At 42.7% G+C, this 24,821-nt stretch overlaps 2 protein-coding genes across 5 annotated transcripts in view; one reads left to right on the top strand and one right to left on the bottom strand.

Moving 5' to 3' along the window:
- AIG1 (androgen induced 1) overlaps positions 1-24,821 on the top strand; it is a 220,254-nt gene that overhangs the window by 119,158 nt on the left and 76,275 nt on the right. The window lies entirely within an intron of this gene.
- On the bottom strand, positions 5,992-12,560 carry LOC102513678 (40S ribosomal protein S6-like). The gene is made up of 2 exons (XM_032485057.1): positions 11,755-12,560; positions 5,992-6,003 (listed from the first exon to the last, which is right to left on the bottom strand). The coding sequence occupies exon 1, from the start codon at positions 12,507-12,509 to the stop codon at positions 11,757-11,759; it is 753 nt and encodes a 250-aa protein (XP_032340948.1). The 5' UTR covers positions 12,510-12,560; the 3' UTR covers positions 5,992-6,003; positions 11,755-11,756.

Raw genomic sequence — 24,821 nt, forward strand, 5'->3', positions numbered from 1 at the left:
GTGTTTTGTGGAACTTCCAGGAAGGCCGCTTAGTAAGAGCTGACTCATCAGGGAGGGCTCTCCATTTACCTTCTGCTTGTCCTCTTTTTTTTGGTTGGAATATTAGAAATGGTAACAAGAGTCTCAGAAGCTATTGGGACCATGAGGTGCCCTTGACGATGGAAGTTAAGATGTCAAGGCAGAAAGACAGAAGGAGTCTGTTCTCTGATGATTAATTCTCCCGTGCCACTGGCCTCTGGACTTCTTTAGATGAGAGAGAACTTAACTGACACTCTCAGGCAGTGGTTAGCACACTTTTTCTGTAAAGGGCCAGACAGTAAGTGTTCTCAGCTTTGTAGGCCATATAATCTGCATCACAACTGTTGGGCTCTGCTGTCGGAGTACCAGGGCAGCCGTAGACAACACATGAACAGGTGAGGGACTATGTTCAAATAAAATTGTAATTTACACAAGTGGGTGGCAGGGCAGATTGAATCCATGGGCATGAGCTTGCTAACCCCTGTTCTAAGGCACTGAGATGTCAAGTCTTTCTGATACATGTAGCCAAATCGAGTCCTAACTAACACGTCTTGTTGGGTGATAAGAACCTTTTGATTTGGAAGCAAGAAATTGTCAAGACTCTTCTTTCATATTTTTTTTAATTTTTTTTTCTTTCAGTAGACTCTTTCTCCCTTACCTTATCCTGATTGAATTATACAAAGTTCTGGCATTGCTGTTTCCAGATCTTTTGATTATTAAGACCGACTGAATTGGACTCAGGGCTTTTGTAGGTTTCCCTGAGTTCCATTATGTTCAGTTTGGAGGATTCCAGCAGAATATAAACATCAGGTGTGTGGACAGGGAGAATGGAGGACAAAAGACCAGGCCTGTAAGAACTGAATGAAGACTGCCATGCTGAGCGCTCCTGAAGTGTGTTTGAACTACACAACAAAACCTTCAGGCTGACGAGATGACACCTTACTGTGTTCGGTTACCAGGGAGATTGTACAAGCTGAACGGATGTTTAGCAGCAGGGCAAGAGCTGGTCTCAAGGATTCTTTTGAGCAAAGACTTTGTCTGATGCTCTTAGGATATCTTGGTTTTTCTGGGTTAGCTCATCCTGTGAAAGCAGAACAACCTACCACAGAACAGGAGTGGCAAATTGATTTCCCCTTACATGCGAACTCCAGCCGATGGGTAGCAGGTATCTGGAGTATTGAGAAGGGTTCTATGGCTGCATTGGGTTTTAACAGAAGTGGCTTCCGCTTGCCTCCAGGTGTCTTCCCCAGGTGCGTGGGGGCGGGAGAGGAGGGGCTCAGACAGGTTCTCCCTCCTGGTAGAGACTCAAAGATCATGACAGCCGGAAGAGAGCCATGGTTTAAACCATCTCTAACCTGGTTCTTGATTTAACAGAGGGTGATATTAAGGCTCAGAAATGTAAAATAACTCATGCAGGATTACACTACTAGTTGGTGGTAAAACTGCAATTAGTAGTCAATAGCAGGTGCAATACTACGTGTATCTAATTGAGATCTTTTTAGTTTTCACTCACGTTTTCATAAATTTCTTTCTAACGCAGAACTTGAGTCAGCTTGTTAGAGAAACCTTGCTTGCTTCCCATGACCACACTAGGGCTCTTGTTCCTGGTATTATACAAGCCTGATCCTTCAGACCTTTTGGTCATTTGAGCTGCTGATAGCCTTCCAAAACCTGCTTTTTGTTGTTGTTGGGCTAATGATGATTGGAGTCAGTTTCAATTGTCTGCAGTCAAGAACTATGATGATGTGGAAATTGATCCTGGGAGTGGGGTTCAGGAAACATGTTTAGGAAATAGGAAGAATTGGGAAGGATGATCTAACCTAGGTTAGGTGGGATGCAGAGAAGAAGTCAGAGTTGATGCCAGCACGCCATTCTCACAGCTCGCGGCACCCAGTGGGGAATGCAGGAGTTCAGTGCACTTGTGCTCCCCTGGCATCAGGGGCTCCCGGAGGGAGGCAAGGTTTTGGATCACCGCTGTCGTGAAAGAGCAGAAAGGGTATGAGGGGTTCAAGGCCCCTGCGGTGAGAAGTAGAATGACAAGCTCAAATCCAAATGTGCTTGGTTCAAAGTAAAGAAAAATCCAAGAACTTTCAATGGCCACGTAAAAAGAGTCTTTTATTTGGCCTCAAAAAAGAGCTTTTTTTTTTTTTTTTTAAACCCACAAAGTTTGATCCTGTGGGTGTTTGCATCAGTGTTAGTTGAACTGACACTGTCTTTGGGTCTCCTGGAAAGAGCCAGGCCCAAGGAACTGGAGCAGTTAATATGGGGACTCAGAATACCTGGAAACCCATGCCCCCGTGGGCCTCTGTGTCCTTGAACACGGCTGCTCCTTCTTGCTAAAGACAGTGCTGCCCCATTGCCCCTAGGAAGTCCTTGCCTGGGGGAAGCCACTTTTCCCACCTTGGTTAGGACACCAGAATCTTACCTGTTCTTCAGGCGCAAACCTTGGAAGCAAATCATTTCTAAGTAGCAGAATTTCATAAGCTCATGCTTCAGAGTAACTTTTATTTATGTGAGATTCTGAAGGCTTCCATGGGTGAGACTCAGTAAATCTCTGATTTAGAACCCTCATAATTTTTCTACTAAAATAAAAGTTTATTGAATTAACAAATCATTAGTACTAATAATTACTAAAGATATACAACGAAAAGCAGTTTTTAAATAAATAAAAATTCTTAAGTACACTTAGTACTTTTCCCCATTAATCTTCATCCTTAATTCAGTCACCACCTTATTTTTTCTGTTTCTCTTCTCCTTTTTATTATTGTCCTTTATTTTAAAGGTACTGTAACCACATTAGAGAAAAATCAAGAAAAAGAAAATGTAACGCATTATTCCATCATTGTGTTTTAGTTTATTTCCTTCTGGGCTTTTTCATTTGTTTTTTTTCTCCTAAACATTGCGGTAAGTAGAATCCTTGTGTACAGCTTTTTTAATTTAATATATCACACACATTTTAACCTCTTAAACTGGGTTTCCTCCCTTTCAATGTTTTCATAATATTGAAAAGAGCACAGGCATTAAGTTGTGGTTATGAATCGTCGAGGGAAGGAATTCTGCTTTATTGTACCCAGCTACTTATAGGTATTCAGTTATCATTTGCTGAATTGAATTGAAATCCCTTACTCATTCTGAGTTTGCAATATTTTAAACACTTCCAACAAACACCTTTATGGATATAGCTGTTCACATATTTTTAAATTTAGGATAGATTTCCACCAGTGGGATTACTGGTCATGTGGTCTGACCGTGTTTACAGCTCAATGCGTGTTGCCAAACTGCTCTCCTTCTAGAAGGGCTGAATGGATTTACGAGGCTCCCTGCAGCGCACGAGCTCACCGGTTTCACTACACCCTTGTCAGCACTCGTGCAGCAGAAGGAAACACAGCATCTTGTTGTGGTTTTAGTGTGAACGTTCTCCCACGGGTGTATTTACTACCTGCGTTTTCTCATTTGTGAATTCACTCTCTTTAGCAACTTGAATGAACTCCATATAGAGTGAAGATGTTAGCTTATACTTACCGCTAGTGTTGTCCTCATTTGGGTTTTTTTTCCCATCCAGTTGTGGGATTTTTTTGCAAGCCTTTACTCTCCTTTGAAGAGAAACCTGTTAGCCTTCTTCTGAGAGTGCCTTGAGCTCTGACCATTTACAACCCTGTATGCATGCTCCCGTCACCTGGCTTTCGCTGCCAGCGTGAACTGACTCAAAGATGGTGACTTATCCCTGGCTACTGTCAGCTCATCCAGGAAACACCTTCAGTCACCTTCTCCCGTACCGCTGTTGCTTTCCGAGGTCACGAATAGAATAAAGCATCATGTTCCCCATTGTTACTGTGTCCTCTTCCAACTCGAAACTTGCCTCTCTTTGCCCCAACTCTCCCAGCCAGTTTCCTGTCCTTGAAGCGGGTGTTTGACGTATGTCTTTACTAGTCTTTGCAGACTTCTGCCTTCCTCTAAACCTGCTTCCAGTGTTTGCCCACCAGAACTTGAGTCTAAACAAAACATAAACTGTTTCCACTATCTCAGGTGTGATTCCTAAGAAATACTTACCCAGAAGGATCCTGTGTGCGTTCTCGATATTTTGCAAATAGTGTCTTTTATTGTTTTCCTAAACCTCTGATGCTTTCTGACTCCTGATTCTGTTTCCTCTTTTACCAATTTCAGTTTTCATTTTCTCTCAAGTAGGAAAGAACGATGCAGCTTTTTAAAAACTTTTCATAAAGTGCTGCTTTAATCCTGTTTCCTTCAAATTTTACTCCTCAGCCCTAATTGACACATCTTTGGGTTCTGAGGAAAACTCTATGAACTGCAAGACGCTGAAAACTGGTCCTGGATTGTTGTTCAAAATTAATTAAATAGAAGTGGTTCTTTCCAAAGTATCGGAACTCAAGGATCAGAACCCAGATAAACATGTTTATTAAAGGGAATACATACTGGTGGACGTAAAGTTGAACAGAAACAAATCCCATACCCATAAAAATCAGGATGGTGTTTTTATGTAATAATACATATGGGGAAATTATAAATCAGAAGTCGGGAGATAAGCCTCAGTCCCAGGTCACAATGAATCAACTAAATGATCTCTTTTTGAGGATCAGTTTCCTTACCTTAAAAACAGTACTCAGTTGGTATTTTCAAGCCTTGGAGCTGTTTTAACAAAACAGTTCATTTTTTCAAGTGAAAAATAAATGCTTATAGAAATCCTCTGGTTGAAGTAAGGGCAGGAGGCCCAGAGTCCCATCCTCCTCACCTGCCCCAGCCTTCCCTGCCTCAGAGGAGGCTGCTCCAAGGAGCCCTCAAATCACCCCTTGTCATGTTGTGAGAGCCGGGACATGGACGCACCGAGTTCTTTTCCAGTCCTGAAATTCTGTCCTCTCCAGTGGTTAAGAGCTGGATCATGCTAGGGTGAGGTGGGGTAGGTTAGGTTAGCAGAGTGGCATGTCCCTACGGTGAGGCCTGGGCACTTGAGGGTGTCAGAGGGTGGAGAATTGCTGCCTCCGTCTGCCCTAGCTATATTAGGGCATCGTATGTCGTGGAATTTTTTGAATATGAATAATATGAATGTTTCCTATGTGCCACGAACTGTAGTACAGATCATGCTACTTTCTCTCCTTTAATCCTTATCACCAACCTCATCTTAAACACAGGCATCCAGCCAGGTAGGATGGCAGGGCCTTTGCTGTTGTTCCCTCTGATAGAGTTTCTCAAAGCTGGTCCCGTCTCTTACTTTAGGTTCCAACATGTATGTCCCCTTCTAAGAGAAGTCTTTTTTTGACTGCCCTAACTAAAGCTATCTTGGACATCCTGTCTTATTTAGTTCATAGCATTTATTACTATCTGCGTAAATATTTAGTCCATTTGTTAGTTTGTTATATTTATGTTTACTTGGATGTTTTCCCAACCTCTCACACACATGAAAATATGAACCCCCTGAGAGTAGATGTCTTGTCTGTGTTGTTCACCACCAGCTCCTCAGCACCTAGAGAAGTGCCTGGCCCACAGTGGATGCTTTATGAGTATCTGGTGAATGAATGAGTCCATGGACAGGAGAGATAGTTATTATACTGTCTATTTTACGGTTGGAGAAACTCAGGCATAAAGAGGTTTAATGACCAATTCTAAGTCATATAACTAATAAACAACAGAACCTGGATTCAAACTCAAGTTCACCTAACTACAGTTCTCATCTGTTTTTTGGCTTCTCTTCAAGTGGAACCATCTTCAGCTCTAATCAATACCCACATCTACCTGCTGAAAGGCTAATAAGATAATGATCACAACGACAATAAGAATTGTGATGCCAATAACTACACACCCTCTAAGTGTTCCCTGGTGCCCACCCCCACTGGTGATCGCCCACCGAGCACACACCATCTCAGCCAGCAGCAAGTTCACTGTTGGATACCACTAGTTTTTTGAGTTCTCTCTGATCCTGAGCCAAGATCTACCTTCATGCAACTTCTACCCACTGATCCTCCTTTATCCCTTTGTAACAGAGACAGAAGGAATCCTTTCTAGCTGCCAGGTTGGAGAGGAAGTGGGCAGGAGGAGGGCAGACTCTGTCTGGATTTCCATAGTAGTTTCTTGCCCGTGTGCAGGCACCTGGTACGTCAAGCGTTCCCAAGGAGGCAATTTACAAGGCAGTGGACCTGCCGTGGGTGCTTTAGTGAGTAGTATTGTTTCATCTTCCTTAATGGTGACATTCTTACCCTTTGCCAGTCGATCAGTACTTCCTTATTAAGGGAATTGGGTCCTCCCCACTGACTTTGAGTGATCAGTTTTGTCTTTGCAAACTGCCTTCATATGAAAGAAGTCTTCATACTCTGTTCACATTCCTCTCCAACTTGAATGTGGTTAAGACTGATGAAGAGATGGGCGGTAAACCCTCTGAGCTCTTTGAAACCAGCGCCCAATACAAACCTGTTTAATTCTGTTCTTTTGTGGTCTCTGGCTTCAGCATTTGCCCTTCAAGAGCATTTTGGTCCAAGCTACACTGTGGTCTGTGTGGTCTCCACTGGTGGCAACCGGTTCCCAAGGATATTACCTATGTTTGAATCTTGGATGGCTCATAACTTTCATCTAGATCCAATTTCTGTGGTCTGTTCCATATGAAGAAAGAGGGGGAAATGTGATAATAACAGCTAGTATTAGTATGTTCTGTGAGTTGAGAGCTCGTCTAAATCCCTACAGTGGATTGTTGCATCTAGTAGTTAATCCCATGTCCTGGGAAGACAAGGTAGGCCCTGTGCTAAGTGCTTCACATTCATTATTTCATCTCACCCTTAATTTCCGTTTCTCACCTCATGGAATTCTAGCTTCCCCAGTGCCATGACTGATTAGAGGCAATATTCCGTAAAAGTGCTTAGAATAGTGCCTGGCATAGCTAACACTCAAGAAACGTCAGCTATTACAATGACCATATTTCTTTCTTAATGCTGACTAGACTCAGTATTTTGGGATCTAGACTCACAGTGAAGCAGGCATTTTTCTGGCTTACATCAACACACTATACTATAGTAGACAGGTTGGTAAGGTAGAAATAGCAACATGCTCCAGGGCAAGAGGTCCGGAGTTGAGCGTTAGCTCTTCATTTAATAGACTGAAGACCCAAGCAAGTTCCTCCGCTCCTGAGAGCTCTGATTTCCTCATCTACTCATGAGATGTGTGACCCCAATGATCTCCAGATCCCTTGCCCTCTGTGAATCTCCTCTACATATTTCTTCGTCAAAATGTGAATTTTACCATTATGAGGGACCTGTTTCTACTGTCTCAGCCCAAACACCACGTTAAAGAGACCCAAAGCGCTAGAATGGAAGATGCTTCAGGAAATGCAGTAAGGAAGGTGAGAAAAGCCTTCTATCTGCCCGCCAGCTCTCTCTCTCTGACCAGTAGGCAAAGCCATCAGTAACCAGTTGGTTTAGGAGTTTTCAGAGAAAATGCAGTATAAAATGCATTTTTTTATTTTAATTTTTGGAGGGGAAGGCAGTTAGGTTTATATATATTTATTAAATGGAGGCACTGGGGATTGAACACAGGACCTCAGGCATACTAAGCTCGCCTGCTACCACTGAGGTACACCGTCCTCCTCTACTAAGGTAATTAGGTTTGTTTGTTTGCTTGTTTTAATGGAGGTACTGGAGATTGACCCCAGGACGTCACGCATGATAAGCATATACTTTACCACTTGAGCTATACCTTCCCCCTAAAATGCATTATTGGTAGTATTGTTTTTGCTTGCTTTTTAAATCAGTTTCTCATGATTCTGCTGCATGGAGGTGGTGTGTTGTGGTATGTTGTTCTGGCCCAGGAATCAAGAGCCTTTGAGTCTTATTCCAACTCCAGCTCTGCCACTCTCTTGTTCTCAAGCAAGTGACATTTCCATTCCTTGGGCCTTAGCTGTTTCAATTGTCAAAAAGGGATTGTTGACAATTTCTTCCAGTTCTAAAACTCTGCTACTAAGTTCTTTGTATGAGAACAATACTTAGATGAAATCCTATGGACACAAAAGCATTTTGTCTCTCCTTTCTCTTTCCTTTGCCAAGCATAATGAGAGTTGGTGTGGAAAAAAAAAAATCTGCTGTGAAAAGGTTCATTCAGCCTTTTCTTAATAGATCGAGTGGTTGGTATTTCTGCTGGCTTCTGAAATACATTACAAATCACAATCTGGAAAAAGTTCCAAAGCAGTTCCAAGCCTTCCTGCTGAATTTGGATACATCTTTAGGTCTTACTCTGCAGCTCATCCTTAACAACTGACAAAATATTTACTTTGCTCAGTACAGAAAAGGGTAACATTTTCCAAAATATTAAACTAGGTTGGATTCAGAACACAGACAATGAGGCAAAAAGTTGGAGCTCTGTTTGAAGCCATGCCGTTGAATCATTTTCCAGAGTGCCATGAGAAACAGAGCCTGGGTGGATGTTTGTGCTCCACGGTGATTCTGAAAAGGGCAGAAGCCAGCCAGCCCCATCTGGCATATTCACTTGTGTGTAGACCAGAGCTTCTCAAAGTGTGGTCCCCGGACCAGCAACCTCTGCCTTGCCTGGGAACTAGTAACAGATGCAAACTCTCACAACCCATCCCAGAGCTACTGAATCAGAAGGTCTTCAGATGTGGCCCAGCCATCTGTGTTGTAGTTGAGGCCTCCCAGTAAACAAGTCCAGGTGAATCTAATGTTAGGAAGAGTTTGAGAACCACAGGTGGGTGCCCCAGAAGGCTATAGTGCTTGTTAGCTTTTAATTACAAGTGTGAAGCAATGATAAGTCTACTCACTTAAGTTCTTATTAATAAATTACAGGGTTTCTTCCCAATGCAAATGAACTGGTATGTAAATTGGAAACCTGGACATACTGCTTTTTGAAAGACTCTCCACCCTTTACCCCCATCCCTCCTCGCTCCGCATCTTCCTCTACCCTCTCCCCAACCCTCACTTACATGTTCATGACAATCGTGTCTGAGTTATATTTGGCTATTATTTTGGACAGTAAAAATGCACTGCAATTTTTAAAAAAAATTTTAATTGACATGTAGTTGATTTACAATATCAGTTTCAGGTATACAGCAAAGCAATTCAGTTATATTTATATATTTTTTTCTTCAGATTCTTTTCCATTACATGTTATTTACAAAAAGTTGAATATAGTTCCCTGTGCTATACAGTAGGAACTTGTTTATCTGTTTTATATATAGTAATGTGTATCTGGTGGGGTGGGGATATAGCTCAGTGGTAGAGCACATGCTTAGCATGCACAAGGTCCTGGGTTCAATCCCCAGCACCTCCACTAAAGAAAAAATGAAAAGAAACAGATCCAAAAATGCACTGCAATTTGTTTGAATATACTTACATGTCGCTAGTGATTTTGATAAGAACTAACTGCACTTTTTAAAACCTCTTACTTGAGGTCTCTCCTAGGATAAACAAGTGGGTAAAAGTTGAATGACTACAATTTATAATTTTCTGTTCTACTCATTAGTCTTATCGTTAACAAAATTACTATTTTTAATAAATATATTGTGATTTCTTTTTAATTAAATTACAGGAAATTGCTCTAGTTGCCAGCTTTAATTAAGAAATAGACTACAGTATTAATGGCCGTATTGTTTCTATCTAAAACTGCAAATCTTTCCAGGGGAAATTAAGATAATGCTCACAAACGCCTCCTTCTGCCACTGCCTACTGTCTCCTGCCTGCCCCTCACCCACCCCCACTCATGTGTGTCACCTGCCTGGCCGCTGCAGGCATCTGAGCTGTGACCTTTGTCCTGCGGTCTCATACTTGGCGATGTCATTCAGCCCCAGGGTCCTGCATCTGTCGATCTGGAAAGCTCACAAATCCATAACTGGAGTGTGATTTTGCTCCCAAGTTCCAGCCAGTATCTCCAACTGCTTCAATATCCTTTTAGCACCGTAAAGACCTAACAGACCACACATTCAAACCAGAACATGTCATCTTTTACCAGAACCTGACTCTTCCTGACACCTCCTATTTCTTTGAATGAACCTCCCAAGCTCTATGCCCTCCACGACCCATCACAAGTTGAGGGCAGGAAACCAGGTGTAGGAGAAAGTTCAGGGGTTTGGGGACTTCACAGATCCTGGTTCAGATCCAGGCTCTGCCACCTATTGGCCACTTGCCGTTAGGCAACTCCTCAGATCTTCAGCTTCTTCATGTATAAACTGAAGGATTGTTTTGAGGAATCAAAAAGTAGAAGTATAAAAAAGCATGATTGTGTGCTATATTGTCCAGACCAGAACACACTGAGAATGAAAGAGGCCACTAACTACTAATTATCCCATGATCAAAAAAATTAAAAAAAAGAAAGAAAGGAAAGGAAAAAAGGCACAAACTCAGACTTTGCCAAGAAAAGCAAGACATGTGTTCATCCTGTATTATGTATTACTATGCGTTAGAGTAACATAGTATGTCCTCAATGAACGTTAGTCCTTTGCCCTTCCTTCCTGCCATCCTGATGTTTGCCTGCAGTGTTTTCTGAATCTGCCCTTCATTTTCATTCTTCCTGCCCCCAAAGCTGTCCTCAGTTCCTGTCACTGGGAGGATAGTAATGCTCCCTCGATTGGCATCCCCCCCACCCGCCACTGTATTCTGTGTACTGTTGCTGGATTAATCTCCTGCAACTACATTTCTTAAAGCATTCTGCCCTTTGAATGACTTCCCACTGCCCACTGCCCACTTAATAAAGGTAAAACTCCCCAGCATGGCATTTAAGAGCCGTCCTGTTTGGGGGCCAATCTATTTTTTCAGACTTACCAGCACTGTCCTTTATCTATACCAGGTTCTTGGCAAACTTGATCATTTCCCCAACTGCCCCATCTTCCCTTCTGCCTTTGCATACGTGCTTCTCCCTGACTGTACAGCCTTCCTTCTTGTCTCCACTGTTGAAATCCACTTTGTCTTTCATGCTGAAGGTGAAAAGCCTTCCCCAGTCTGCCCAGTAAGAAGATCTCCCTTCACCCCCTAAATTCTAATGATGTCACATTCATATCTTAGAGTACTGGGTGCCCTCTGTTTTATATTGTAGTTAATCAGGTTTGTGTTTAGATATGCCACAAGAAGGGGGTTGGGAGGGGAGACAGCAAAAACATCTGGCCTCTTTGCCTTAACTGATGGGTGTGTAAGAGGAATGCAGTAAATGCTGCTTGAATGAATAAGTGACTGAATGTAAGTCACGTTTGCCCCGCCAATAACTAAACCCTGCCATTGCCTCCTCAGTTAGCCAAAAGTTCCTAAAACTATATGGCAAAGATTCCCATCGATTTTACTTTTTTTAAGAACTAGGAGATTAAGACCATCAAGTCTATAACAGTAAAGATTCTAAAATGACCCATAACTTTCCCCTGACTCTTCACATTGATATTATTAGCCTGATTTGCCCAAAAGGGGAAGATTATTTGATATTTAAAGAAAAAAACTGTTGATGACAGAAGCAAATTTCACACATGCATATAATAAATATCAGGTATCTGCTGATAACCCAGACATCAGAAAATACTTTGTATCAGTCTCTGTCTCTCTCCAAACTCCAAAATGTGTGGGACAATTTTGTCTTTTGTCTTGCTTTTTCCTTGTTCTGTCCCAATTTAAGAAGCAGATTCGTATATATTCTAAGGTAAGGCGGCTTTACTACCTCTTCTGGCGTATTTGTTTGTGTTACTTTTATAGTCAATAAAAACATACAGATTTTTGTTTTTTTGGATATCTGATCTTATTTATTTGTTACTCTTAGAACATCTCATTTTGACTGGATTCAGACTTAGAGGTAGAAGCTCTCAGAGAGGACAGCCTCCGTCTCTTGGCAGTCTGTTCCTGGCGTTTTTCTTTGGCCTCCATCCTCTTAGCCAAAAGCTTAGCATATTCTGCAGCCTCTTCTTTGTTCTTAGTATGCTGTTTCTTCAGAGCAATACGCCGACGTTTGTGTTGCAGAACGTGTCGGGTAACAAGACGCTGAATCTTGGGAGCTTTGGTCCTAGGTTTCTTACCTTCTTTGTTGAGGGGCTTTGTCACAACATACTGGCGGACATCATCTTCTTTAGAGAGGTTGAAAAGTTTGCAGATTCTGCTAGCTCTTTTGGGCTCCAGGCGACGAGGCGTGGTAGTATCAGTGAGTCCAGGCATATCCTTCTCCCCTTTTTTTACGATGACCAAATTGAGAACACTCAGATTGGCACCCACAATACAACCCCGTACAGATCTGCGCTTTCTTTCTCCAGTCCTCCTTGGCCTGGAACGGGAGTGCCCCTTACTCAGTAGCAGGCAGACTCGGCCATGGGTCAGGACACCCTGCTTCATGGGGAAACCTTGTTTGTCGTTCCCACCACTAATTCGGACCACGTAACCCTTCCATTCTTCACCCAGAGCGTCAGCAGCAACTTCTGTGGCCATGCGCTTCTCATAAAAGGTACGAAGTTTGCGTTCATCGTCCACTTCAATGAGTTTCTGGCAGCCGGTGGCCGGGAAAGAGACGTTCAGCTTCATTCTGAGGCAACCGACTGCCTCCAAGGCGCCGCGAAAAAGGAACCCATACAGACTTTTTTTAAGTGAGCATCTGTGGTTAAAAGAATAAAAAGAATAAGTTTTACTAAAAAAATTTTTTTTTAATTTTTGCTCAAAATCTAAGAGAAAGTGACTTGTTTGTAGAGATCATTTAAAATGGTGGTAACAAAGGAACTCAGTCACAATTTTCTGACTTCTATTTTGATATTTGTCCACTTGTTCAACTTACAGAAGTGCTCTGGTGTAGTGAAAAAAGTCACACCTGTGCAGGCTTACCTTAAAATGACAGCTCAGGATCCCATTCTCCATTACTTTTTAATTTGAGATCATTTTCTTGGCATTAAATAAGTACTTGAATAATTCTGTCAACTGCTGTGAATATTTTTACAGAAGACTTTTATCTCAGTATGAGTTTTCAGAAATGAAAATACAGGCAGTTAACTTCCATTGAATTTGAAATGCTTAGGCCTCAGAATTCACCTAATTTTATGAAAATTATATAGAAACTACTTAACTTGGGTAACCATTAAAAAATTAATAGAATTACAGAGGGGCAGTTAATTCACGTTTCCTCTCAGGAAATTCTAGGATGTCAGGACAGGCCACCAAGCATCCTATTTCCAAAGATAACCTAATGCCCTAAAGAAAGATAATTAACTGTCTGAATTTCTGTCATTGAGTTAAGACTCTTGAACAAACATAATAGACTTCCCAAAGATAGGAGGCTTGTCCGAGAAAGCAAGAATCTTACCTGGAGCCATGGGTCAGTCAGCCAGCCTGTCAATAAATGCTGATTCAATGCCTGCTGTATAGTAGGCTCTGGGCTAGGTGTTGGGGTACAGCAGGGAGCCAGGCGTGGCCCCGCCACATGGAGTGTGCTGTCCAGTGGAGAAGGAACCGTCACAGCAGTGCCAACGCCTCGGCCTCCTCCTCTTCCTTCACCCCCATCCGACTCCATTGGCGTCAGGAAGAGGGCTCTAGAAGGCAACACTGAGAGGTATCTTTTCAGTGTTCTCCTTCCTGGGACCTGGAAATTACTAAATTCTTTAATCTAAGAGATTATAAAGTTGAAAAAAAAAACAAAGGCAAAAAATAAGCCAAGTTTTAGGGCCTAAAATACGTGCATAATGCAACAGTCAGATCCTCCAATTATAGGCGAAAAGAGCTGTGATATTTTGGGTTAAAATCTCTTTCTACTGGAGCATCCTTGTGGGTATTTGGGGTTCTTTTAGCAGAGTTTCTTAGATGCAGGAAATACTCAGCTGCCGTACGTGATTGAATCGGAGAGGACCTGGGACAGGGTTGTGGCAGTTTACTATAAGGATACACATTTACAGGCCCCAGGGCAAGCCAGTGGGAACTGGGGCCCAGGAGAGCAGGAGGGCAGGGGTCTTGAGCCAGTGGTCTGCGTTCATGGGACTCAGCCATTCTCCCAGGGCCTCGCTGTTGGATATTTATTATCTAGCGTCCTTAACTGTCACTAGTTCTATTTTTTCCTCTTCTTTATGATTTTCAAACACTTTAAAACAGTGAAAATGTTTCTTCAAACAATACTTTATGTTTAAAAACTGATAGGAGTGGAAATGGTCTGAATAAAGTGGGTGCAGTCTTGGCTCCTCCCACACAGCTCCCCCCTGAGTCCGCCCTGCGTTACCTCCACAGAACCCCAGTGACTCCTTGGGATGTGCTTTGAAAACCTCTGCTCTCCTCTTAGCTTTGCTTTCTCATAGTTTACTTTTCCCTGTCACCTGATATAACCACTTTAGGCTCCCAAGAGAAAAATCTAATGGGCTCCATTGTGTCCTCCTGCACAAGGCCTATTTACAGCCTGGACTATTCTTGAACGAAGGGGTCACCCTTGAGCTAATCAGTGGTGTCCAAGGCAGGGGTGGGATTAAGTGGTGCAGAATGTGGCTACATGGGGCTGTCCCTTCAACTGTGGCTGGATGAGATGGTGGCCCTCGGCAGGGACCGTGCCTGCTAAGTCTAGTGCATGCTGGGGGTGGAGCAAGTGTCCTGGCACCCAAATCAGAAGAGTATATGAAGCTGGAAGCGTCAAACAGCCACAGGCCACCAGGAAGAAGACAAGAGCTGAGGACAGTAAGGAGAGTCTGGGCAGCCATTATGGGGATCTGAACCTCCTCACCTTACACGAGTGAGAGGGACTCACAGCGCTCTGGACTCAAGACTGTTGGAAGGTCAAAGCCAGTAAAGTAACAGTTGTTGGTGTGAGTGCGGGTCAGATTGGTGGGTGTGGTCTGGGGAGCAGGGAAGACACTGATGATGCTCCTCTGCCTCTGTGTACTTGCGGGGCTAGCTCTATCTTATTTTCAAGATGTCAAGTGTGAAACACCAGCCAACTCATTCTCAACTGAAGAGTTCCATTCTTATTCTCAGGGAAAGGCAAAAAGTTGCTGTTGTGGCCACATGAGACATTACTTTGAAGGATGCCTGGCCAAGATCTTTTCTGCAGTGTTGGATCCCACCAACACTGTGGTGGAAACCCAGATGGGAGGAACCGTGATCTTCCCTGCTGGAGGAAGCTAAACCGGCCCTACACGAGCCCTGCTCCTCCAGCGGAGGGAAGCCTGACTCCGGGGGTGCCCATGGACTTGGCCGTGAGGCACTATGAAGGAAGCAGCTCTGTTTCCTGTAATTTGAACAAAGTACTTAAAACCTGTTTGTACTTACTATTCGCATTTGAAGACATTTGCCTCCAAAACGAAGTAAGTCTGAAGAGGCTTACATTATGACTCTGGCACCAGCACCAGCTTGTGTTCGTGACTGGGCTCCACTTACCTAGCCTCTTAGTTTCTCCTTCCGTGAGAGGAGCATTCCTTAGCTCGTATTTCCCAAGTTGGGAATCCCAACAAAGACTTCCCACAACCTACTGTCAGTTCTCTTCCACCTTCTCTGGGGTTCTATCCCAAACAGACATGGGTTGCTCATTGGTCATTGGAAAAAAGATTTTATCATGTTTTATTTCACATTTGTAAGTTAATGCTTTAAAATCCACAAGAGCACATGAATGAGTGTCAGTACGACAACTTCTGCCTTGTCGGGAGACTGCTATGATGTCACTGGTGGTGTGTCGCCCATGGGTTGGGCCACCATGGCCCTGCCAACTTGTCATTCTTATTTCAGCAGATAACACCATCTCTGCAAACCACCTTTTGCAGAAAATGATCAGGCCAATGCCATTTAATTGGTTTTTTTCTTAATCATTTTGTAATAATTTCATTGTCTGGATGCTGTGTTTAGTCTCCCAGAAAAATTATTTTTGACTATAGTCAAGGAAATCTTTGCTGGTTTATACAGCACTAATTCATACGCAGCCTGCCCCAGTTACAAGGTGCCGTTCAGAGGTAGAAAATGACATTACTTCAGACTCTATAGGAAATTTCATGACCTTAGTGTCTATTTTATTTAAAGGTAATTAAAAATGTGGTTCCAAGCTCACATAACTTCTCTTAACTTACTATTTGCTGGAGTTCCCATCCCAACATCCTTCCTTCCTTCCTTTCACTCTCAGACTAGGAGATCTGGAAGTCTAAAATGTCAACCTGATTATGTCACTTCCAGGTTTAAAATCCTTTAAAGGATCCCTAATGTCCATAGCATTTTCCCAATGGATAGTACGGATATTCCTAAAGATACGTGAAATTATTTTAGGGGCATACTGGTGAATGTTTTTACTACTTAACATATTTATTTTACTGCTTGTTAGGGAAAATATAGATATGTATGTTTAAAGCTAAACTGAGGCATATTAAAATTTTTGAGTTCATTTGAGGAAAAAAATCCATTTGGATTGGGCAGCACTAAACCAGAAGTAGTTAGAAGCACTCCACAGATGGGAGCTAGGGGCAAGACCTTTACAGAGGAGACACGGAAGCACAGCGAGGGGTTATTTGATTGGCTGTAGCTTAAGCAGTTGCCTTATCTGGGAAGGCCCAGCTGGCTGTTTGTGATCTGTTGTCCTTAGGCTTCAATTTCTTAACCTTGAGGCATTTACAGACATAGGTTTTGGTTTTCTTCCATAGGCTTTCAAGGCATTAGAGCCCCCTCTGACCAAAAGCTTCCTTGTTTAATTAATTTAACATCTATTAAAGTAAAACTATGATATATAATATATTACATCGAAATTATTGTATATTAAGAATGCATTGTACGTTAACAAGAATTGCATACTATCACATTGTAATTGTATTTTAATAATAATAGGTATATTTCAGACCATTGTTATTACCGCTTAATGTGAAAAGAAAAGTCAGTCAGTCAATCCAGAATCCATTTTTAAAATGCTAAGAAAATAGTAGTCCAGGTTGTTAGATGTGGCAGATTTTGTAAAGATGGTGGGGATATACTGGAATTTGAGGAATGTTGGCCAACAGGAGAGAGTTCGACTCCCCAACATGTCTCCAGCTTTATATCTTGCCACCCCTTCATTTCAGCCACTCAGAACTATTTGCTACTCCTTAAATACGTAATAAACTTGCCTTCTTGGGTTCTAGTATTGCATGACCTTGGGAAAGTCATTTAAACTCTTTGGGCCTGACTTTCCTCACCTAAAAAAGGGATTTAAATAAAATGGCCTGCACCCAACAGAGATTTTTTGTTTTTGAAAGAAATTTCCTGGACATGACAGTACTTTGTAAACTATAATAAATTATACAGATATAAGACATTATAATATTTCATCTTCATATCTCTCACAGTGCATAGCAAGTTTTCATTGAATATGTCTTAGGGAGTAAATGAATGACTACCATGGATGCTCAAATTTGAATGGCATTTATTTAGTTAAACAAGAGTATTCATAGAATGGCAGGGCCTTATGCAGAAATATTAGGGAAACGACTTTTACCTTCAAGGAGTCAATCTAGTGGAGGAGACTAACACCTAAAGAGGTGATCACATTATAAGGTATCATGTTACTGTATTTTATAGTATGTGTATGTATTATAGTATGGTATATGATGAGGAGCAGTAATTCAACTAGGCAAACTTCCCAGAAGAGGTGATGCTGAGGTGACTCTTATAGGATGAAGAGTTGCATCATGATGGACGAAGTGGAAAAAGGAGTTTGGGCATAGCTGTGGACCAGCACTGCCCAGTAGAAACATCACGCAAGCCACAGATGCAAACCAGCTTAAACAAAAGTACAAAGAAGCAGGTGAAATCAATTATAATGATATATCTTATTTAATTCAACGAATCTAAGTATTGTCATTTAGCAGATAACCAATATTTTTAAATTATTGATAAGATACTTTGCATTCTTTATTTTGTACCAAGTCTCCAAAGTCTGGTGTGTGCTTCACAGTTAAAGCACAGATCAGCTGGAACTTACCACATTCCAGGTGCTCAATAGCCACGTGTGTCTAGTGGCTGCTGTATTTGGCAGCACAAGCATAGATTATAGAGGAAGCCTGGAATACTAAATAAACTGCATGTGGATGACTAGTAGGGGATGAGAGGGAGGTGTAGTCAGATACCAGACCACGAAGCCCTTAGATGCCAAGTTAGGGGAATCTCAGTTTCATCACGAAGGCATTCAGAAGCCTTTGATGCCTTTGAGAGGCTTTATGTAGATCAAATTTGAAGTTTTGAAAGATTACACTGGCAGCTGTGTGAAGGGTTGATTGGGGAGGCACAGCGCAAAGAACCCTAGTGTTGTTTCTCAGTCTGTTGCATTTCTCTGTTTCATGAAAGTTTCATATAAACTCCAGCAATTAGTAGACAGCTGTTCTCATTTTCAAACTTTTATGAGTTTTTGTCATTTTCTGTGCCTTTATGAGAATTTTAAGGTTAAAGTGGCAGAGGAACTAAGAATATCAGGTTCCCTTTCTTTCTTTAAAAAAAAAAAGTATCTGCATTTTGAGTGAGATGCTTCTGGGAAGCCACTCCAGTGCCTGCCTGGCATCTGTCCATGGTGCTTGAGAGGCAGGGATGGTGTTCTGAAACCACAGAGGCCTCCTAAAGTGCACCTCTGTCCAGGCTTGTGGAGTGGGGGTTGCCGGGGGGAGTGGGTGTAGACAGCATTGCTCAGAGGACAGGAAAACCTGGACTTTGACAATTTTTCCCACTGTTAAGATAAAATGCTAGGCAATTAATCCGTTCAAAGGTAAAAGACTTCTTTTTATGATCGCTTCACACATTGTGCTCACTCATAAAAGAAGAAAAAGTAATTATGCTCTGGAAAGCTGCATGTGGTCTATTCCTGTTGCTTTTGTCAATTGTCTTCTTTCAAAGGTAGGTTAGAGTGATTAGTGGTCTTATTAGATGAGCATCCCTAAGGGGGTTTCCCAAAGAAAAGAGAAAATCCTTGAGATTTTCCCACTGTGTTGGGATCATCTGATGCCTTTCAGGAACTTTGTCTTAAAAGAGAAAAAAAATTTTTGATTGATTGCTGACTATGATGTTTTGTCCTTATATGGGAAAAAAATTAATTGCTGGAGAAATTTAATAGGAAGGGGAAAAAAGATTCATTCCAACCAGTATCACCTCACTGGGTCCTCCTTTCTCTTATGTTAGATTTTTCGTGTGTTCTTTTTGGACTGGGGTGAATGAGGATTCCTCACATAGACCCTGATTAAGATCTTTTTATCAGAGAATGGATCCAAATTAGACTCGAGAACCTAAACCAACGCCATTGATAACAGGGTTGTACAGAAATCCTTGGACCTTGAATTTAGAAAGTGGCCATTCACGACTAGGGGTGAATATTCCGTGATACATAACACCAGTGAAGACTGATTGAGGGATGAGGATGAAATGAACTTCAATCAGATTGGCTGAGCACATGGCAAAGGGATTACCCCATGCCAAACTCAAATGCACTGCCCTTCCTGGGGGAAAAATATTAATTATTATTCCATACCCCTGTATGCATGCAGTCATTGAGAGCCCATTAAATGTTAGGGTAGGTAGTGTCAGGGATTTAAAAATGAGCAGTATATGATGCTGACCTTAGAGGGGCTAAAATTCTAGTGGCAGAAGTGGGTTAGGGAATGGTTACATAGATAGTAAGGTGGTAGAGTATGTGGGAGGTGGAACCCCAGAAGAGTGGCTTTGTCTTCAAATGGAATGCTTTGAGGACTTTATTCCATTCAAGACTTTTTAAAATTTTTTCAATAGAATTCAGTATTTTCCTTCGTCATTGCACATCTGCATCAGGGCATGTGTCATGTGTGGAAGAAGAAAGGAAATCTGCGATTTGTTTGGATACTTTTGCATGTGGTTTAGCATGTGGCTATATTTTACAAATTAATGGCAGGGTAATATGCTTGAAATATACCAATCTACAGGACATTTCTGATTTGAAGCTAAACCTATACATGAGAAAGGAAGTGTATCAGATAAGCTCCTGGGATGAAGAACAGGAGCTTATCTGATACACTTATCTGCTAAAATGTCTCCCCTATGCTCTCTCCATCTTACTCCCTTCTCCCCCAACACATTTTTACTTTCTTAAACCAATAAGCCCAAAAGGAAGTGTGAAGTTTTACCTGCTTGGGATGTTTTGGTTTGTTTGATCCTGGGAAGCCTCTGTGGGCTTCACGGGCTGTGCCAGCTCTCGGGAGTCGAGTGCATTACGGCTGGTGTCCCTCCTGGTGACCTTCGTGGCCATCTGGGCCAGGACCTGCGTCTGCCCGCTCAGCCCAGCAGGGCAGGGCCTTGGCGGGAGTTTGCAGATGCTTCCCTCGGACTCCGCTTCCGTGACTCTTGCCATCTGTTGGTAATTTGTCGTTATTCTGGAGTCAGGGGTTTTCAAAGGTTTCCATCCCTGGAGTCCCTCCATGGGGTGCACTGTCTGATGGCAGCTTTCTGACACCAGCTTCCCATCCGGTCTCAAGCCAGACCCCAGCGCTGAGTCAAGCTGCCGTGAATGTAATGATAATGTTCTTTGCACTTTCGAGAGCTTCACACCAAGTTCCTGCCCCCTCTTGAGCAAGTTACGCTCTTCGTGGGACTTGTTTGAAGTTCAGCCAAGCTGGCAGCCATGGGGTTCCATTTTTACAAGCTCTAGCAACAGTAGGCTGCAGTCCTTTGTGTCACCAGGCCATCTGCTTAGCTTTTTCCCTCTTCAAACTGTAAGCAAAATGAGCTACCTACACCAAAAAATGCACCCCCCTACTAAAACTCATTTGCATCAAGTCAACCCAAATGACACTGCTTTGTCTGTTCTAAAATCGTGTTCCTTTCTCATACCTCTTTAAGAAATTTCATTTGCACCAAAAGGCATCAACAGTAATAATAGTGAATATGTATTGATGTTTTTCTACATACCGGGCACTGTGCTACATGTTTTATGGTCACATGATTCCACTTTATACTCAGAAAAACCCGTTTTTGCCTATCAGGAAAACGGGGCTCAGACAGGTGAAGTAACTTCTCCATGGCCATGCAGCCAGTTAGTGACAATACCTAAATCTAAACCCCACTGCCTGGCGCCTGAGTGCAGGAGTTTACCTTTTTGTGTGCATTGCCCCCCTCCTTGACATTATTACCCAATGCTTTGAACTTCAGTGCCTTTGACTAATTAATCCCTCGCTCCTTAAATATAGCATCACACATCATTAGCAATTCCCACTCAGTCATCCACCCAAGAAATATTTATTGAGCATCTGCTGTGTGCCATCCACCAGGCTGGTTCCTGAGGAGCCAATTATGGAAAAGTCTTGTTTCGTGGAGCTTATGATATAGTTTAGGCTATGTTTATTTATTTAACAAACCTTCATAAGGAACGGTGTACAGTCACTGTGCTAGGAACTGGGCCTATAAAGTGAACAACTGTACATCCCTCAGTGGTGTTATGCTCATAGTCAAACTTTCCAGTAGATCGGGGCTCTCAGGGAATGACCGTTCCAGGATTACAGGAATCAGAAGAAGTGGGTGCCAGCACTGGTATTTATGATGTAGGTCCTGGCCAAATCATTGAAATGCGCCTTCCCTTAATTTCTTCATTTCCTGAAGAGATGCCATGCACGTTTGCCTCCAGCTCTGGAAAAATCATCTCTAGTTGAACTCAGCGTTGCAGGAAAGCTGGGGTTTGGAATTGTGGGGAAAGAGAAAGAGGACGTCTAGGTTCATGAGAAAAAGCAGGAAAAAACTTCAAGATGTCAATTATTCAGAAAGCTTTTGGCTTCAACAGAAAACATGACCAATGGCTTGAAAAATGAGGAGTTTATTTTCTCTCACAGAAGGCGTCAAAGGGTAAGTGTTTGTGGTGTGATGTCAGTTGCTCAGCAATGCCACCAGGACCTCATTCCTTCTAGGGTTCCCATCTGCCACCCTTTCTGAGTTGGCCTTCCGTCCTCAAAGTTAGCGCCTCATGGTTCCAGGATGGTTCCAGTGTGGTACCAGTTGTTTCTGGGATTATTTCCCCATAACGGCACCCAGGGCAGAGAGGAAGCCGCAGGAGAGCAAGCCTTTCTCCCTGCTGTTGCGCTGCTGTGAGAGTGCTTGTTCTCGGGCCCTGTGCTTATTCCGCATGGACCTGTGCGGACGTCAGCGCTGGTCCGCGGACCCCGGTCTGAGTGTCCGATTGAAAGGACTCCCATGTTATTCCTCAGGAGGGAACGTCAGACACTCCTGTTTGCTCTTCGCTGGTGACGCTCCTCAGATTTCTGTAGATTTTCCTCCACCAGCACTGACTGACCTGACATCTGCAGGGAGAACCTCTATCTGTCCTTGGAAGGCATGAGAAAAATAATCTGAAAAAAACAACACACAAGAACAAAACCCCACAGCCTCTACGCTTGATCCTAGGCTGGGCAGAAAGTAAGTGCTGAAGTTACTTTTATCAGAGTCAAGAGAGCTGCTGAAAAAGACAGGCCCTGAACATACTCTCAGAAACCCTGTTTTGGCCCAGAACTAGTCCACGTCCCTCGGGGAGCCCGGCCCTCGTGAATGACACTGCACCCTGGTAGAGTCACACGGCGCCCTTTGACCCCGCGGCCCGTATCCCTGACTCAAACCAAACCTACTGGACAACTTTTCCCTTGGGCCCAAGCTCAAATTTGGCTCTCAGCGTCTTCCCACTTCTGGGATGAGGTATTAAAAGACAAACAGAAGGGAAGGAGCGCGGCGAAGAGAGTGTACTCACATGCAGCCCTGTGGTTGCACCCTCTGTCAAGCCCTCCACTTTCTATTTCATTTCCTTTTATTTTTATTTCACAAATATTTTCACTGTGCTTATTGTGTGTCAGGGACAAACAAACTCCTGATGACAACTCTGTGAGGCGGTTTCTGTAGTTCTTCCTGTTTTATAGGTGAGGAAACCCCAGAGCATTTAAGCAGTAGCTCGAGGTCACACAGCCAGGGTTTTCTCCATGTCAGTGGATCTCCTCCTCGGGGGTGAAAAGGAAAGGAGAGGGAAGGGCTGAGAATGAGTGGGAGGAACAGCAGTGTGAGAACTGAGCCTCAGTCTGGGAGAAACCAGGCCGCTGACAGGAGAAAGCAGCCAGAGCTCAGAAGTAACAAAAAGCGATTCTAGTCATCATGAGGGAAAACAAACTTAAGTCTGAGTGACAGGGTCGGGATGTAATATGAAGAAATAGAACCAAAATCACATGTGTATCGAAACCAAACTCACATCAAAGGATGTGGTGCTATGTCTATAGCAATAACAATAAAAATGAAACGGCTGTGCTGTCTTGAATCTCTGTTACATGGCAGCTTAGGTATGTAACTTTGCTTAATTTTACAGTCCTAGAGAAAGACGCTATTAGCCCCATTTTTCAGATGAAAAAGTTAATAAAGGTAAAAGAGATATAATCACTTGGTCATAATCTCAACAACTACTGATTGGCAGAGCCAGAATTTCTATCCAATTTTATCTTGATTCCAAGTCATAGGCTGTTTTCACTCAGCCACACTGTCAAAGTTAGTGTCCTAGTGACCCCCATGCCATGGGGTAGCGGGTTAGGGGAACCCTAAATCTGTGTGCTAATTCACTATGTGTCCAAGAAGCCCCAGAACTATGGCACCCGCAGATAAAAGTAAACCAGTCATTTGTTTGTTTGTTTTCCATTGGAAAAACCCAAGAAAGATAAACCTAGCCCTTCATTAACTACATGCAGAACACTTCTATTTCCTAGAGGTGGTAACGTCTTAGGTATCTTGCAAGAAGAGTGTGCTACACGATGGCTGAGAATCCCTCACTGAAACTCCGGGGACATCTGTCTCTCCTACACCAGGTTGCATGTGGTCTGTGGAAGGTGAAGTGTTACTGAGCCTCATGCCGATCTGATACCCTGGATGGATGACCCACTGGAGTTAGGGGCTTCTGCCAACAATATTTCCTTGCTAGATCTGAATAGAGTCTGTTGGCAGATAGAACTGGTCCCTGAGACCAGACCGGAGAGTGTTTGCATTACCCCACTGGGCTTATGTAAATTCTCTTCTGTTTACAATCATCTTCCTTCCGGCTTCTTTTCAGTCTTCGATAAACAATCAGTTGATTGTGTGGGAACATTCCCAGTTGCCTATGTAGATGCTAAAGCCTTCTTGAGTGCAGAATTGGAATTCCAGCTAGGATATTCACAGTGTATCTAAAGCAATTCAGGAAGATAGTAAAAGCCAGATAATTCCAGGATGGGTCATCAGGAGCGATATTCTTGGAATGCCAAGTGAAATTGTGAAAATAGCATTGATAGGAGTTTTGAGGAAAAAACAAGAAAGAAAGAAGCTCATGCATTCTCGAAATTGACAAAGGTACTTCCCCATAATTATATACTTGCTTGGAACCCTAGTCTTAGCTCTCTTTGAATGACCTCCCAGTTAAAAATCACCAGATAAAGTATCCTAGATTCCAAAATGCCAGGAATCTTTTGACCAGGTGAAGTCTCACCTTTCAAGATATCTGATGTTAAGTCACCCCAGATCAACCTGTACATTTTATTTGGTAACACAGGTATTGTTACATACAGGACCATGGAGGAAGGAGACTTACTGTAACCTGTTTAAGACGAGAAATAATTTTACATTGCCGTCTGGCTATGGTTCAGAACTATTGCCCTGGACTACTGCCTTACTATCACTGAGGGTCGGATAGGAAAAGAAATCCTCTGTGGTGTATGAGGTTGAGGAGGGAAAACACAGCAACGAGTATTTGTAATCCGTTCTTTCCAAACTCATCTGTGACTAGATTTCCAATCAGTCTGAAGCAGAAAGCATTCTCCATCCACACTGCAGATGTTATCAAGCCACAGCTGTATGGGAAAGCACTCAACTCGCCCCTCTTGCTCCCAACACAGACATAGCTAATCAATCACAGCACTCTTCACT

The sequence above is a fragment of the Camelus ferus genome, chromosome 8 (genome assembly GCF_009834535.1).
Source record: "Camelus ferus isolate YT-003-E chromosome 8, BCGSAC_Cfer_1.0, whole genome shotgun sequence".
Classification (NCBI taxonomy): Eukaryota; Metazoa; Chordata; class Mammalia; order Artiodactyla; family Camelidae; genus Camelus; species Camelus ferus.